At 39.2% G+C, this 18330-nt stretch overlaps 1 protein-coding gene across 3 annotated transcripts in view; it reads left to right on the forward strand.

Annotated features, from left to right (window-relative positions):
* LOC127423278 (supervillin-like) overlaps positions 1-18330 on the forward strand; it is a 95009-nt gene that overhangs the window by 48715 nt on the left and 27964 nt on the right. For all 3 annotated transcript variants that reach the window (XM_051667441.1, XM_051667443.1, XM_051667442.1), the window contains exons 5-8: positions 1252-1367; positions 5830-5968; positions 9296-9744; positions 10505-10640. In XM_051667441.1, coding sequence (XP_051523401.1) covers positions 1252-1367; positions 5830-5968; positions 9296-9744; positions 10505-10640 — 840 coding nt within the window. The remainder of the gene's footprint in view (positions 1-1251; positions 1368-5829; positions 5969-9295; positions 9745-10504; positions 10641-18330) is intronic.

Here is an 18330-nt window from a genome sequence, read left to right on the forward strand (position 1 = left end):
TCTCAAGATCTTCGTATTCTGTTCCATTCTGTTGTACTCCGTCTGTTTAAACAGCCCCTGTCTGGGCTCAGATCAGCCGAATACCATTACATTTATGCATTTGGCAGATGCTTTTATCCAAAGCGACTTACAGTGCACTTATTACAGGGACAATTCCCCTGGAGCAACCTGGAGTTAAGTGCCTTGCTCAAGGACACAATGGTGGTGGCTGTGGGGATCGAACCAGCAACCTTCAAAATAAAAGCTCCATTTAAATGAAAAAAAGGACAGAAATATAATATTATACTGTATATACAAAACTCTTCATCTGGCGAATCTATAGGCTATAAAAAGCTTCATTTGGTAATTACTAACATAAAGAGCAAATCCCTGGTGTATTTCGGGCTTGTTTATAGTTAAAAGTCCAGCGTTATGCACCAAATCTGAATTTTTCTGGTTATTATTGGGACTTTGGTTGCACACTAACTTCTTTAGGGATTTTATTCATTTTGGACTCTTGTAGCCTCAATGTCTGTGCCTGTCATAGTAAGGAAAGACAAAGAAATGTTTAATCATTCTATGAATCGATAAAACTTTTTTTTTTTTTTAAATATCAGCCGATTAATCGGTTATTGGCCTTTTCCACCACCTTGGTTATCGATATCGGTAAAATCCACTATTGTTCGACCTCTACTGTATACACATACTAACACATTTAAGTTTATTTATTTTAGCATTTTTCCTGATGCCGAGGCTGGTCCTACTTGTGTCCATTTTAAATGCTTTCATGTAAACATGATTATTTTTCAAACAGACACAGATACAGTCAGTAGAGCTGATCTTGTATATAACACAGAGAAGTTATTGAATGAGTCACACCTCAGTTCTGACATTTTTCTCTCTCTCTCCCCCTCATAGTGAGTGAATCAAGAGTGGCCAAAACCACTCTGACCTCTGTGCCCTTTGTTAAGTCCCTCTCTCCCACCGGCTTCATTATATCTTAATACAACAGCTTTTCTCAGGCACTGTGTGTCTATGTGTGTGTGTGTGTGTTGGGACCCCTGCAGCCCCGGATAGCACCTCTTGCTTTGCCCAGCATGGCTTTGTAAAGGACTTCACAAAACTGCCTGGCTCTGAATGGCTAATTGTGAGAGCAGAATGGACCATCCTTGGGGGATCAGTTTAATGTGGAAAGTACCCATGCCTCCTTGCTTTCTGCACTTTAATGTGCCGGTATTCTTACTGTTTTTTTCTTTTCCCTTTGGACACCAGGGGCTGGAGAAGACCGACGCCTCACCTACCCCAAAGAACCAGGAAGAAGACATTACCCACAGTGCCAAGCAACAAAGAGACCAAATCAACAACGAGAAGAGGAGAGTTTCCACCAGGTAATTATGGGTAAAAATGGATTGCCAGCTAGTTTGTTTAGCCTATGTCTAGTTTGGAGTTCATTTGTATACAGTACCTCTGAGGTGATTCACACAAGCTTTGTTCTTGGAGTTTATAATCCTCAGTGCTGATTGAGTTTTGTATTGTTTTCTGCCAGAAGGGCAGTGAGTCACATCAGATGAATGCAAAATGCCTGTCTGTGAGATAAGCATCTCTCTGAAGCCTGCTGTGTGTGTGTGTGTGTGTGTGTGTGTGTGTGTGTGTGTGTGTGTGTGTTTTGAGTGTATGACTGTGTTCATTCTTTGTAATAAGCTTTCCAGAAGTTAAACCAGTAGCTCAACCATGGCATGTGTGTGAGGTTAATAAAGGAATAGTTCACCCAAAAATTAAAATCATAGTCATAATTTACCCTTATGTCATTACAAACCTTTATGACTTTCTCTCTTTGCAAAGGAATTTTTTTTAAGAATATCAGCCCATTTTTAATACAATGACAGTGGATAGTAAATCACTTTTAAAGCTTAAAAAATTACCCAAAAGTATCATAAAAGTTTACATGCATCTTGTGCATCATATTCCAATTCTTCTGAAGGGAAGCAATTGGTTTTGGTGAAAAAAGAAAAGAAAAAGAAATGCAAGTCATTTTTCAGTTCATGAGAACTATAAACGAAGCTCATTCACAGTGGCTCACATTTTCATGCAAGAACTTGTTGTTTAAAGCTAAAAATGGGTTGTTTTTTCACCAAAACCTTTAATATTCCCTCTGTGTTGAAATACGCTGTGTGTGTGTGTGTGTGTGTGTGTGTGTGTGTGTGTGTTAGGGTACGTGCTCAGCTATACTGTAATTTCAGGACAAAATTTTCCCCAATGTGAGAAAAATCTGAGACATACTAAATAGTTTTAATTAAAATCTAAAAAAATCCAAAAGGATTGCTATAAAGGTTAGGTTTAGGGGTATGGGTACGGTTAGGGGGTACAAAATATCAGTAGCTCAGACAATAGCAGTCAATTGAAAGTCATCACCAAAACCATGTTGAAATAGTTTGGGGACAAATTGGTCTCCCAAAAATGTGCTAATCTGACAAAACCTCCTTTTGGATACATTTGAGGAGGTCCTCAATAGGAAAATGTATTAATACATTTAGCAAACACATTTTTATTTTTTTTTTAAATGCAGACATTTATCTTTTACCTGTAAGCACAGGGTTTGGTTGAAGGTTAGTCTATACTGTAGTAATTATTATTGCTTTATACAATAGAGGTCTATGGTATATCCCTATTTAGATAGCCAAGTAAACGTGTGTGTTTGTGTGGGTGGCTTGCACACATGTTTCTAGAACGTAGGGAGTCTGATTTATTGGTGATTATAGATCTGGTTCTCATTACACTAAAGAACAGACCTCTGCTACCCTTCACTGGTTGGTTGCGTCATGCCCAAGTGCTCCACATTACAGATCTTTCTCAGCACTGTCTGGACTGTCTCAAGCAGTCACAAACTGAGGGGTTCTGGGTTTTCACCAACAACTGCTGTTCTGAAGCGCAAGCAGGATGGTTGTAGGGTTTTGATAGTGTTACTGTATTGAAGAATGAGATCTGCTATAAATTTAGCTTTTTGTAGGAACTTTATACTCCGTTCTGGATCCAATCTGATCTGGCTCCATTCTCTTAGCAGGGGTCTTCTAGTTATTTTTATTTTTTTTTAAGTCTGATGTGGTTTAAAACTACAATATCCAGGTCCTCTACACTCAACATACACGTGTGTGTGTGTGTGTGTGTGTGTGTGTGTGTGTGTGTGTGTGTGTGTGTGTGATTCTGGTTCACTGGCATACAGTTCACTATGAGCGGCAGTTTTCAAATCTTAAGTTAACAGTGCTTTTATCTTCTGGGTGTAGCTTTACAGTCCTAGTCCAGAGGCTTTGGACTCACACAAATTGCTTTGAAGTGAGGGTGTAAAACATAAGGGTGATTGTTTGCGTGTGTGGTTTTAGGTTTGTGTGTTATCAATGACAGTGTGATATTCGTGTATTCACTTATCAGCTAGTGTGAGTTAATAGCGTAGATCATTGGGTCACAACCCAAAAATGGGTGATAGATCTGTTCTGATAGGGTCATGGACAATACTACTAATGCAAATAATAAAAAGCACCTTGCCATGTTAGTATGTGTAGTGTGGCAGAATATTATAAATAGACTTAACAACCTTTAAAAGGGAGGGGAAAAAAACAGTTCCCATATCTTAATATCAAAGGTTGTACAATCAAATGTCCAGTATGGTATTGTGATGCAAATTAATCTGTCACATGGTAGAAGCTAGCCAAATTAGGTAGATGCCATATGGAAAAGCTGTCTGACATACCCTCATCCTCAAAAACTAGGAACAAAACTAGGCCAGGTATAAAAAATATGAATTTAATAGAAACCAGAATTGCCAGTTTTCCAATTTAGCCTATGTCATGTTAATAATTTTGCATATGTTTGGGCCTTTTTATTTATTTGTAATATTTATACATTTACATTTTTGGTTTAGTTTGATTTAGTTATGTTTGAAGTAGATTTTTGTTTGCTTTTGTACAATGAATTTTGGTACTGCATTGTCCAGTTAATATACAATGTAAAATTTGGGCCCTGAAGCAAAACTAGGTAAGAACCACTATTATACTGTATATTATATTATATACAACAGTTAGTTCCGGTCCTTGAATCTGATTGGACGAGAGATGTTCCATGAGTACTTTTGTCTCACAACATCAGCCCTCAGACGCTTCACTCTGCTTGTGTTTGTGGCATTCTAAACTAAAGTGTTAGAGCAGCGCAGATGTGTAAAAGAGCTAGATGTGTGTCTTTTTATTATTATGAGCCAGTAAAGTTTGACGTGCATTGAGTCAGACCACGTCAGTTAACAAGTGGTTTCTTTGAAGTTATCTGCATTGTCACTCACTCCATGATCACTCTGATTACTACTACAACATTTACAACTGGGAAATACAGTTAAACTAACAGCGTCAGTGTTAAGGCTAATAATCACAGCTGAGATACACAACAGATGGGGGGGGGCATTGAGTTGACGTGCATTGAGTCAGCGCTGACAGTCAGCGTGCAGTTTCTTTGAAGTCATCAGCACTGTCTCTCACTCCATTGTCGCTCAGATTACTACTACACTACAGCTTCAGCATTAAGACTTATCACAGCTGAGTGACACAATAGACTGATTAATCACACAAACTCAAGGCGCTTACCTTTTTCCGAAGTTTCTGAACATGGCGGCGGTGAGAACGGTTTCTATAGTGAATGACCCTTGTGGAGGCTTGTGTGCATCTTTTGAACTAGCAAAGGCAGATTCTGATCAACTGCGTTTTTTGTGACAGTCCTTAGTTTTTCCTCAATTTTTGTTTAGTTGTTCATTGAACTGTTGTATTTAAGCAATATCAAACTCGCAGTTATGCTATATGGTCCTAAATCAGCATGGCTGTGACTAACTGTGGCCAACTACAGCACTCTTGCTCGTGTGATATTACTTAAGTATATTATGTTTTCTTTGTGTGTTTGTGTTGAGCGTGTGTCTTCCCTTTGGTGGAGTTTGAACCAAATGCTCTTCCTCACTTTCGTTCTTTGGCTGCAAACATCGCTATGACTCACTTTAATATGTGTAAACATTCACAGTGATTACCTTTGGAAAGCTGCCTGATTTTTTATGAAAAAAACATTACAGAACATTATCAGAGCAGCTGTTTTCATTTGTTTATTTGACCCAAAGGTTCAGTTAGGCTAATTAATGGTAATGCTCACAATGAACACACAAATTATTATTTTTTGTCTTATGAACCTCCACAGCCCAATCGGTGAGCCTCAAGTACACCTTAATCGACACCAAACCAGAAATGTGTTCCTTTTGACTCAAAGTGGATATCATTTAGCACTATCAACTATTAACTTTAATAAAGTGCCCATTGCTACAATTATTCACTTTTAAACTAAAACCATCAGTACTGGATGAAGAACAAACTCGGCTAGTAGCTTTCTCTCTCTTTAAACGACACCTGAGCTTGTTTTTCACAGGTTTTGAGAGTTCTTGGTGCAAACATAAAGAAACTAACTCTAAGAAAGACCTAAGGGCAAATTTGTGTATAAATGTAATCCAAATGGGACGTTTAACAGAAGTCATTTGCACTCTTTGTGTAGTGAAATTTAAATACTGTTCAATAGAAGCTCACAAGTAAGAAGTGTCACCCACAAGTAAATACACTAATTTGTACACAGTTTATGTTATGACTTAAAGGTAACAAAGACTTACAGGCTTAACAAAAGAAAAACTGAAATCTTTAATTCCCCTTTGGACTCTGCTTAAGTACCCCCTGGTTGGGAATTTTTGGTATGATGTGTTTTGTTTAAAAATGTCGTAGTATGTTACTAGCAAAAGTTTCTCAAATAGTGTATCCCTTGTCTCTGTCTCTATATCTGCAGTGACAGTCACTCCCAGTTTTCCTCATCAGATGAGGGTGAGAAAAGTTCTGAAGAAAGACAGGATGAGGAGAAGATCTCCTGCTCTCAGGCCTTCACTGCAGGATATGAGGATGAGGAGAAAGGGAAGGAAGATGAGAAGGTGAGAGAGAAAATGTAAAGCAGTCAGTGCTGTACAACAGCCTAGACTGAGGATGATTTCATGATGTATCTGGCTGCTCCACACTGCTTCAGTATTCCAGATCATCAGATAAAGTGTTTGAGTGTTCCAGAGAAACCACATTTATCAAAGTTTTGCTTATCAGTGCTGTGCTAATGTTGCGTTCTGTCATGGTGAGTTATCAGCAGACCCAGAATTTGCAGGAAAATCTGCGGAATTTTGTTGAATGGATTTAAACATGGTATAAAATCAATTCAACAGAGCTTAGAGTACTTCTTGCTTTCTATTAGCTACAAATATTATTAAATTGGCACATTGCCGTTGTGCTTTCTCAGCAAATATGTATATATGAGATGAATCTGATTAATTAATCTGCAAAAATTTTAATCAGTTGACAGCCTTAATACAAATGTATTATTATTATTATTATATATTATATATTTAATCGATACTGTTTGGTATTTAATGAAATATACTGTGTTTATTTATAATCAACATTTTTCTCGAATCCTCTGCTATTTTGGATGAATGTTTTTACTGAGGTTGTCAAAATACATGATTGGATTGCCTTCTTCATGAAAGATACACAGTACATGAGATGCCTGTACAAATGTCACCAAAAGAAGGTAGCATAATTGTAGCATAAATTAAAATGCTGTCTAGATAGGCAGCTTGCTATGTTTTGGAACAGAGCTTGAACTGTGCTTCTCTGACAGTAATGGCTTCTCATAACACTCCTCATTCATCTCTGCCTGAATGTCTTACTGTAGTGTCCTCATTAATGTGGATGTACAGTGGCTCCAGACATCCTCTCAATTCCCTCATGACACAATACTGTTTCTGCAACAAAACAGACAGCCAGATGAACCCTCCTCCCTCATTCTCTCTCTCTCTGGTTCACTGTGCCTCTGCATTCCTCCCTTCTCTGAGAGTGTGTTTGGTTGTGTTGCTGTTAAGCAGACCACCAGCCATGCTTTTCACTCCTTCACTCACACTCTGTTTCTGTCTCTCTCTCTCTCTTTCTTTCTCTTTGGGAAGAGAGTTTGGGTGCCTGTATTCAGGAGAAGGATATTAATGGTCTCTAGGTCAGCACTTGTGACGTTTTGCATGTTTTGTTTTTTTTACCCCAAAAGGAGAGCTGCAGTCTGTTATTTGCTTCTTTTTTCTTGTAATTGCTGGCAAAAACTTTAAGCAGCGATGGATCTCTCAGAACAGATCAGAATGAGCTTTATATATATACACTGGGACAAGGACAGAAAGAGATGTGGAAGGTCAGATGTACAACTAAACAAGAGGATAAGTACATCAGAGTCTCTAGTTTGAGAAATAGACGCCTCACATGTCCTCAGCTGACAGCTTCATTGAATTCTACGCGCTCAACACAGGTTTCATGTACAACAGTAAAGAGAAGACTCAGGGGTGCAGGACTTATGGGAAGAATTGCAAAGAAAAAGCCACTTTTGAAACAGAAAAACAAAAAGAAAAGGTTAGAGTGGGCAAAGAAACACAGACATTGGACAACAGATAATTGGAAAAGAGTGTTATGGATCTTAACCCCATTGAGCTTTTGTGGGATCAGCTAGACTGTAAGGTGCGTGAGAAGTGCCCGACAAGACAGCCACATCTATGGCATGTGCTACATGAAGCGTGGGATGAAATGTCACCTGAGTATCTGGACAAACTGACAGCTAGAATGCCAAGGATCTGCAAATTGATGCACGAACCCACCAAATTGGGTTCTGAACTTGCGACTACATTGGTACAGCTAGTAAAAACATGCATCAAACATCCACACTAACCCAGCCTTGTGTTTTTTTTTGTTTTTTTTTTTAAGATATGCAGCCAATAACCTACAAAAAAGGAAGTCTTAAATAATGCCTAAACTAAAGACTCTGCTAACCAAAATCTCGATACATGTGTTAACGGACTGTGATAATGGCCTACTCGGACAACGCATTGTTTCCTAGAGCTGGCTGAAAATACTCAAAACAAACACAAGCAGTGTATCTATCAACCACAAATAATATAATATGGAGCACCAGCTGTCAGAGTTGCATTTGAGTGACATCACCTCCCCTCTTCGAATGATTGGCTAGAGGAGGAGCTGTCAAGAGCTAGTGGACCAATAGGGATGCAAAACGGCCCCTGATTTACATAAAACACTACTCACAAGTGTTGGAAAACCAAGCACAGAACTTGGTAACAAAAGCAAAGAAAAATGCAGCCTAAGCAACAAAAAAATTCAAATATGAGCAAAATTGTCAAAAAGCACAAAAAAACAGTCATATAACCAAGGAAAACATTATTTTGTTTGCAATTCTGATGACTTTGCTTTAATTTTTCTGTTGTTTTTTTGCAGCATATTTGAAATGTGTTTATATATTTTTGATTCGTGCTTATTATTTTTGGATCTGTGACTGCAATACTTTTGACAGGATTTTGATCCCATAGATCTGCTGCTAATGTCTTCGTGGCAGAAACCACAGGACACCTTCAGGGGTCTTGTAGATTCCATGCCCCTCTCTCTCTCTATATATATACTGAATATATATAATGTCAGAGCCTGTAGTAAATTATATCTTCATATTTTGACAATATTCATAATCATCACGTACACATTATGCATATGAATGTAACCTGCTCCATCATTTTAAATCACTTTGTCACATTTTCATCTAACTATAAAACTCAAAATGTGTTTCTGGGTCAAAGTGATGCAAAATGAAGGAGCAGGTCACATAGATTTTTCAACAGTTGCTGTCGGCTTAGAGGGATAATTGTTTTCCCCTTTGAATCAGAAAAAATATTTTCAACCAAGGAGCCATTGTAGCTAAATTAAAAAAAAGTAGATTTAAAAAGTGTAATGTAAAAACGAAATAACAGAAATTATGTTTCACATGGTTTCCACACTATTTTCATTAAAAGAACTCAAGGAAGAATGATATTTAATCATTTTTGTTTGTTTGCACCAATAAGTGAATATGTAAAGCATATTAAACAGCAATTTTTACTTGCATATATTTTCACTCAATAAATGAAAAACACACAGACTTCAGTGATGCAAATGAATCTTTAAATCAGATTTTTGAATCGATTAATTGAAATTACATTGTATATATTCAGTATATCGCCAAGCCCTAACCTGCAGACATGTAATGGGAGAGGGAGGGAGATAGACAAAGAAATTACAAAACAAAATTTGTCAGAGAGCTCTGAGGGGGTTTAGATGAGACCACAATGTCAGACTATATCCACCCAAGACCAAACTACCTCTAACTTATATGCTTTTGTTTTATGTTTATTTTCTAGGCAAAAGAGAGTGAACCAAGACTGAGAGAGAGACAGCATTCTGTGAGCTCCCAAGAGTCAAATGCTCCCTCTGAAGCTCTGAAGGTGGATGAAGAGGCGAAGGCCACCACACCAGGCCTACAGAGACAAGACTCATCTCAGCGCAGCATCAAAAGCATTCTGAAGATGAGCCGCTCCACCAGCCTGGACACAGAACCTGCCGAACTGGAGAGGAACATGACTCCTACCACCAAAACCAACAAGGATTTGAGTGTTTTTGATGGAAATGAGGAGGAAGAGGAGGAGGATACAGAGGGGAGGAGGCTGCTGAGAGAGGAAAGCAGCTCAAGTGAGACTCCTCGCACTCCTTCCCCAGATTCTGTGGACAAAACCCCCTCCGTCTCCCAATCTGAAGAGGGGGAGGAGTTAGACAGCTTGGATGGGAGCATGAGCTCCTCTCTCAAAGAGAGGTATGATGGGAGACAAATAATGCAAAAAATCTTTTTAGATATTTAAGATACATTTACTTAAGCAAAATTATTATCTTTTAAGATAATAAGACTTGTTTTTAGAGAATATATCTTGAATTAGGTTTATTTTTCTTTTACCCTTGGCAAATTGTTTCTTGTTCTCAGCATAAACCTCATGCATTTAACAAGCAAAAATAATAATAATAATAATAATAAACAAATTGCCTGTGGGTTAAGAAAAATTAAACATAATTCAAGTTGGAAAAAAGTTGTATCCAATATAAATTTAGCTAATTTTATCATGTTTTATATATGTCTAATTATTTTTTACTGGAAAACAAGGCAAAAATACTGATTAGGAAAAAAAAAGTCTAGTTATTGAAATTTAATTTTGAATGATGGTTGTTGGTGGATGCTTAAATATTTTTAGTTGGGTGGGTGGAGAAGAGACTGGGAATGGGATCAGGAAACAACACAGACCAGATTCGAACCTGTATCTCCTACATGAGCACCAAGGCTCTGCATGTCTGGAGTATATGCGCTAACAGCTAGGCCATAGTTCTGACACTGCTTAAGCTTTTAACCTTCATCCAGAGTACTATTACCCAGCATTACCCAGAATTACCCACCAGTGAATGAATCCAGAGCATTAGAGGAATATTTGTAATACTGCTGACACAATCTAAACACAGAAACGGTTTAAGTGGAAAGTGCACTTTCTCTGTCTGTCTCTATAGCACTTTCCCTCTCTGTTTGGCAGGCTGGCAGAGTTTAAGGGTGGTGATGATGACTGGCGGAAGCAGCGGAAGAAGAATAAAGCCACCAATTTGGTCCAGACGCCCCTGGCTGACCGTTACTCCCAGCTGCAGGAAAGTGAGAATACCTGGAAGAAGAAGGTACCCACATATATGCACTCCAAAATATTTTAAATCAACAATGGGCTAAATTCGAACTCTCATAAAAAATTTAACGGTACACTTTTGTTCTTTGTGTGTAAAACGGAACCAGTTTGGGGTTAATGTAGTGTTGTCAGCCTTGTTTGGCTGTAGGGTGGAGGCTGTGTGAAACAATAGTCTTGTGGTAGAAGATCTCCTGAGGAGAGGAGCTGTATGTGGGATGGGGATTCCACTGGGCAGGTGGGGTTGGAAGAGTTTGTTTCCAGTGCTGAATCAGCAAGTTACCCTGCTGGGCTGTCCTGCCGAGAAGGGGGGTGTGGGCAAGGATAGAGGAGGATTTACATTCAGCTTTACTGATTCTTGAAACCCGATCAGCATTTCCAGTTACATGCCTGCATACAGTCACACCCAAACAAAATATGGTCAGCTGTGTTCTCTCTCTTGCTTTTAACTTGAGCTATTGGTTTTCAAATTCTCATCCACCTTCATACATAAGAGGCAAAAGAAAACACACTGCAGTTCTGTGATCTGGTCTCCCAACTTAATGAACAATGTCCTATGAATAATTTAATTAGACACACACACTTGTAATCTCTTGTTTCTTTCCACAAATCCTCACACACATCCCTCTCTCAGTCTATTTTAAATAAATAACTATTTATTTGTTATTATAAATAAGTATAAATTAAGTTTGGTTCATCTTTGTTATTAAAATTCAGAAAATGGCGAAAATCTTGCAGGTAACGCAGCCTCTGGTGTTAGCCAGAGTCTTGGTTCCTCGCAAGGTTTCTTTTTCATCTATATGGCTTATTAGAGAGTTTTTCCTTGCCACTGTTGCCTTTGTCTTGCACACTGGGCACTTATTTTCGTTTTTCTTTTATTTATATATATATATACAGGTGCATCTCAATAAATTAGAATGTCGTGGAAAAGTTCATTTATTTCTGTAATTCAACTCAAATTGTGAAACTCGTGTATTAAATAAATTCAATGCACACAGACTGAAGTAGTTTAAGTCTTTGGTTCTTTTAATTGTGATTGATTTTGGCTCACATTTAACAAAAACCCACCAATTCAGTATCTCAAAAAATTAGAATACATCATAAGACCAATAAAAAAATTTTTTTTTAGTGAATTGTTGGCCTTCTGGAAAGTATGTTAATTTACTGTATATGTACTCAATACTTGGTAGGGGCTCCTTTTGCTTTAATTACTGCCTCAATTCAGCGTGGCATGGAGGTGATCAGTTTGTGGCACTGCTGAGGTGGTATGGAAGCCCAGGTTTCTTTGACAGTGGCCTTCAGCTCATCTGCATTTTTTGGTCTCTTGTTTCTCATTTTCCTCTTGACAATACCCCATAGATTCTCTATGGGGTTCAGGTCTGGTGAGTTTGCTGGCCAGTCAAGCACACCAACACCATGGTCATTTAACCAACTTTTGGTGCTTTTGGCAGTGTGGGCAGGTGCCAAATCCTGCTGGAAAATGAAATCAGCATCTTTAAAAAGCTGGTCAGCAGAAGGAAGCATGAAGTGCTCCAAAATTTCTTGGTTAACGGGTGCAGTGACTTTGGTTTTCAAAAAACACAATGGACCAACACCAGCAGATGACATTGCACCCCAAATCATCACAGACTGTGGAAACTTAACACTGGACTTCAAGCAACTTGGGCTATGAGCTTCTCCACCCTTCCTCCAGACTCTAGGACCTTGGTTTCCAAATGAAATACAAAACTTGCTCTCATCTGAAAAGAGGACTTTGGAACACTGGGCAACAGTCCAGTTCTTCTTCTCCTTAGCCCAGGTAAGACGCCTCTGACGTTGTATTTGATTCAGGAGTGGCTTAACAAGAGGAATACGACAACTGTAGCCAAATTCCTTGACATGTCTGTGTGTGGTGGCTCTTGATGCCTTGACCCCAGCCTCAGTCCATTCCTTGTGAAGTTCACCCAAATTCTTGAATCGATTTTGCTTGACAATCATAAGGCTGCGGTTCTCGGTTGGTTGTGCATCTTTTTCTACCACACTTTTTCCTTCCACTCAACTTTCTGTTAACATGCTTGGATATAGCACTCTGTGAACAGCCAGCTTCTTTGGCAATGAATGTTTGTGGCTTACCCTCCTTGTGAAGGGTGTCAATGATTGTCTTCTGGACAACTGTCAGATCAGCAGTCTTCCCCATGATTGTGTAGCCTAGTGAACCAAACTGAGAGACCATTTTGAAGGCTCAGGAAACCTTTGCAGGTGTTTTGAGTTGATTAGCTGATTGGCATGTCACCATATTCTAATTTTTTGAGATAGTGAATTGGTGGGTTTTTGTTAAATGTGAGCCAAAATCATCACAATTAAAAGAACCAAAGACTTAAACTACTTCAGTCTGTGTGCATTGAATTTATTTAATACACGAGTTTCACAATTTGAGTTGAATTACTGAAATAAATTAACTTTTCCACGACATTCTAATTTATTGAGATACACCTGTGTGTGTATATATATATATATATATATATATATATATATATATATATATATATATATTATTTATTTTTTTTTTGGTAATCTGCGTTGGAACTGAATGTTTTTAAGAAGTGCTTTACAGATAAAACTGAAATGATCTCTTAAAAGAAATTGTTCAGCAAAAATTAAAATTCTGACATTTTTTTTACTCATAGTTGTCACTATGAACCATCTCTGTATGTAAAAAGCTGTGTTAAGAGTCTTCAAAAATTATATATTTGTGCTGCATAGAGAAAAGTATCAGCATACAAATTTGGAACAATATAAGGGTAAATAATAACAGAATTTTCATTTTTGGGTGAACTATTTATTTCAATACCACTCACATTAATGGGATAGTTCACTCCAAAAGAAAAATTCTCTCATTTACTCACCTTCATGCCATCCCAGATGTGTATGACTTTCTTTCTTCTGCAGAACACAAACAAAGGTTTTTAGAAGAATATCTCAGCTCTGTAGGTCCATACAATGCAAGTGAATGGTGACCAGATATTTTAAGCTCCAAATAACACATAAAGGCCACATAAATGTAATCAAAAAAATATCCTTCTAAAAGTCTTTGTGTTCAGCAGGAGAAAGAAAGTCATACACATCTGGAATGGCATGAGGGTGAGTAAATGATGAGAGAATTTACATTTTTGGGTGAACTATCCCTTAACAGATCATCTTAACACATTTAACATGTTAATACACCTCAGTCTAAAGTATTCGTGAAAACAAGACAAGGTTTTTCCTGCTACTTAGCGCTACTAAGTAAGACTTAGTGTGTCTTGTATTAAAGGGAATTAATCCCAAATCTAGTCCCATCTTGAGAAGCAAATACCCCCACTCCACCGCCATTAATCAGTGTTGCAGAAAAACATACTTATCCCAAATTTCTCTGTATAATTTTCCATTGGTCTGAGCTTCTTGCTGAGACAATCACTGTCTGTCCAGCTGAAGATCAGGAACTGAGCAGTATGTTTGGTCAGTGAGGTTAGGACTGACCAGACTCATTCCCAATTCCTCATTCCCAACTTTAGAAAACTTAGGAGACAACACATATTTTTGTCATCATGATGCAAACATATCCCGAATGAAGTTTCTTGTAGGCCATCTGGTGGATCTATCGATATTGTGACATGCTGACAGTTGTAAAAATGCTCTGGTATGGTTAAACCACAGAATGTAGATTTAAGAGCCAATAACAAACAGATTGTGAAAGACATGAGAAGTTGCTGTGAGCAGTGGCGGATTTAGGCATGGGCGTCATGGGCAGCCAGCGTGGGCGGCACGGTAATCATGTAATGTGACCAGAAATACTGCTCAACAGAGAAGAAATATCTTTATAGTTGTGAGAAGACAGGTAATGAGATCTGCTTTAGATTCTGTTTCTCAGTCCTCAACTTACACCAGAGCAGATGTTGTCCCACTGTGGGCCTGAAAAGAAAGAAATGAAAAGATAAAATGCAGTCCTTCGGTTGTAAGGGGTGCCTGTTTCCAAGACCCTATCCCACTTACAACTGCTTACTGTTAGCCAAGCCACACTAAGCCACAACTCGTGATAAGTACCAGTACTAAGATACAGACCCTTGTCTCGTTCAGCATTAGTCAATACTACCACCTGAAAGATTTTTCCAATAATTCCCTTTATACCAAATGAAGCTCAGGGTTGAAAGCTACAGTCTTCTGGAGTCTTGAGCTCTCCCACTGAGCAATGCTTTACATGCTCAATAAGACTAAATAATTTGTTCACTTTGTCGTATGATTAGGCCTAATGATGCATCACCACTGTGGAGGATCGTCTCTAGGATTACCGTGTTGCTCCTTTTCAGATAAATAAAATTACAGAGACCGTAACCTGGACGCAGAAGATTTGAGACACATTTTCTCATCTTCGCAAGTATGATGAGTCTGTCTCTAGTTCTGTTCCAAAACTTGAGCTGCCCCGCTGCCTACTTAATTAGCTAACTTTTTAGGGTGTCGTTCACACCAAATGCATTTTGCACCCATCTGCACTGTTTAAAATTATTTTTTTATGTTAACATGCACTAGACAGACATTTCTGACCGTTGCTGCCCGTTGCTCTGTTTTGAGCATCTCACGCAGGAGTGCTATGTTATTAGATGCCGTGTCAATTTAAAAAAGAATGTCAACTTATAAAATGTGCCACGAGGTGTCTGTTGTATTTGTTGCGCTAGACCTAGTTTTTTTTTTAGCAAGAATGTGTTCTAGTGCAAGATTGTGTTAGCTCCAAATGCATTTTTGTGTTCAATCTGTTTTTCAATTATTTTTCTGTTAACATGCGCTAGACGTTTCCCCGTTTTTAAGCGTCTCACGCAAGAGTGTCATGTTTTTAGATGCCTTGTCAAGTTAAAAAGAACGTACACGTTTTAAAAGCATTATGAGACACCTGTGCTCTGTTTTACTTTTTAGATTGCATACATTTATTTGTTTTATTTTATTTTTTTTAGAAGAATGTGCAGTTCTGAATACAATTTTGTGTCCATCTGCAGTGTTTTTCAATTGTTTAAAATGTGCTAGATGATCATCTTTGACCGTTGTGTCGTGCTGGTTTTTTCAGCATCTCAAGCATGAGCCCACCAGTTTAAAAATGCTGTGTCAAATTAAAAAGTAAACTTTGGAAACGCATTACGAGACACATGTATTCTATTTATTGCCCTGCACTTAGCTTTTTTTTTTTTTTTTTTATCGCAAGAAGACGTTTGGTTTAAACGGCCTCAAAAGCAGATTCCTGGGACACACAAATAGTGCTCCAGTTGGGAGACTTGACTCACAGTTGATTTTATTTGTATTTGATTTTAGCATGTTGCCAAGCTTACAAAATGATACGCTAATAAGCATAAAAATACATAGCACAAACACAGTTTTTGGGTAAAATGTAAATTTTGAATTAGACTGAAATATTTGTATTCATGTATCCACATGATATGAAAACCAGTACAAAATCCATACCGGATCGGTTGTCGCCCGGGTCACCAAGGACCGTGCCTTCCGTCGTGCTTCAGGGTGGAGGTGGAACGTATGCTACTGGTGCAGAGAGCAGAAAGATTTGTGCTAGGAACAACATCACCATTGGCACCTGGAATGTTAGAACACTAAGAGCAGCAGGCAAACTAGAGGAACTCACACATGAAATGAACAAATACCGCTGGAACATCCTAGGACTCTGTGAGGTAAGATGGAAGAAAACAACTACTTTGGAAGGTCACAAACTGTACTTCAGTGGCAGAGAGGGCAAACATGAACATGGAGTTGGGTTCTTTTTTCACAAGGACAGCGTAAGTACTGTTATGGGGTGTCAGCCAGTCTCCTGCCGGCTCATCACCATCCGACTCTGGGCAACCCCTTTTAACATCACCATCATACAGGCATACGCCCCAACATCAGATTATGATGATGCAGCTGTGGAAGACTTCTATGACCAACTACAAAAAGTTATGGATAAAACACAGAGGAAAGACGTTCTGGTTGTGCAAGGCGATTGGAATGCCAAGATAGGAGAGGACGCTTGTAAGAACTGGAAAGGAATATGTGGGCGATACTGCAATGCACAGACAAACGAGAGAGGCCTGAGGCATCTGGAATTCGCTAGCTACAACAACCTTATGCTTGCAAACACCTTCGGCCAACACAAAGTATCCAGAAGATGGACATGGCACAGCCCAAGCAGAGACCAGCACAATCAGATTGACTACATAATGGTAAAGAGGTGCCTACAGTCGAGTGTTAACATCGCCAAGACTCAAGGTTTTCCAGGAGCAGACATTGGAAGCGACCATGATCTGGTGGTGATGACCTTCAGGCTACATCTGAAGAAGGTCATGAAAGAGAGCCACACAAGAATAAGGTTTGACCTCGAGAAACTGAAGGATCCAGAAATTGCAGAGGCCTTCCAAGCAATGATTGGTGTGAAATTTGCACCGCTCACCATCCTTGACTCTGACGATACAGACATGGACACATTGATCACCACCTTCAACACAGCAGTGACCGAAACAGCCAGCGAGATCCTTGGCAGACATCACCCAGTCAAGGAGCCCTGGGTCACAGCTGATGTCCTGGATATGCATGACAAGAGGAGGGAGCTGAAGAAGAAGAATGATACAGAAGGGGCAAAGCAGTACAAGGCAGTCAACCAGGAAGTCAAGAAAAGTATGAAAAAAGCAAAGGAGAACTGGATAGAAGAACAGTGCAAAGACATTGAGGGAAACTTGAAAAGGAACAACAGCAAGAAAGCATACCAACTGGTCAAAGATCTAACAAGCACAAAACAAGGGCGAGTTACCTCCATACAGGACAAATCCAGAAACTGCCTCACAGAAGAACAAGACATTCTGAAAAGATGGACAGAGTACTACGCAGAGCTCTACAACCACCGAGCCACAATAGATCCAGAGGTATTAAACCTCCCTCCAGCAACTAACAACGACAACCACCCTATCCTACATGAAGAAGTAGAAGCAGCAGTGAGATTGCTGAAGAATGGTAAGTCAGCAGGAGTGGACAACATCCCAGCAGAACTGCTCCAAGCAGGGGGAGTAGTCACGAATAGCACCCTCACTAACATCTGTAACGAGATCTGGCAAACAGGAGAATGGCCAACAACGTGGAGCCAATCACTGATCATCACCCTCCCTAAGAAAGGTAACTTACAACAGTGTCAAAACTACCGCACAATCAGCCTTATAAGCCATTCAAGCAAAGTCATGTTGAGGACACTGCTGAACAGAGTAAAGCCTCAGGCTGAAAAGATCATTGCTGAAGAGCAGGCAGGTTTCAGAGCAGGGCGCAGCACAACAGAGCAGATCTTCAACCTCAGGATATTATGCGAGAAGTACCTCCAACACCAGCAAGATCTCTACCACATCTTTGTGGACTTCAAGAAGGCATTTGACAGGGTATGGCATGCAGTCTTGTGGGCGACCATGAGACTGTACAACATCAATGCTAACCTCACCACAGCAATAGAGCACCTCTATGACAAGGCCACCAGTGCAGTATAATTCAACGTCAGCACTGGGGACTGGTTCAGAACAACAATCGGAGTCAGACAAGGCTGTCTGCTCTCTCCCACACTCTTCAACATCTTTCTGGAAAGAATCATGGCCGATGCGCTGGAAAAGCATGAAGGGACAGTCAGCATCGGTGGCAGAACAATCACCAACATACGTTTT

The sequence above is a fragment of the Myxocyprinus asiaticus genome, chromosome 32 (genome assembly GCF_019703515.2).
Source record: "Myxocyprinus asiaticus isolate MX2 ecotype Aquarium Trade chromosome 32, UBuf_Myxa_2, whole genome shotgun sequence".
Taxonomy (NCBI): Eukaryota; Metazoa; Chordata; class Actinopteri; order Cypriniformes; family Catostomidae; genus Myxocyprinus; species Myxocyprinus asiaticus.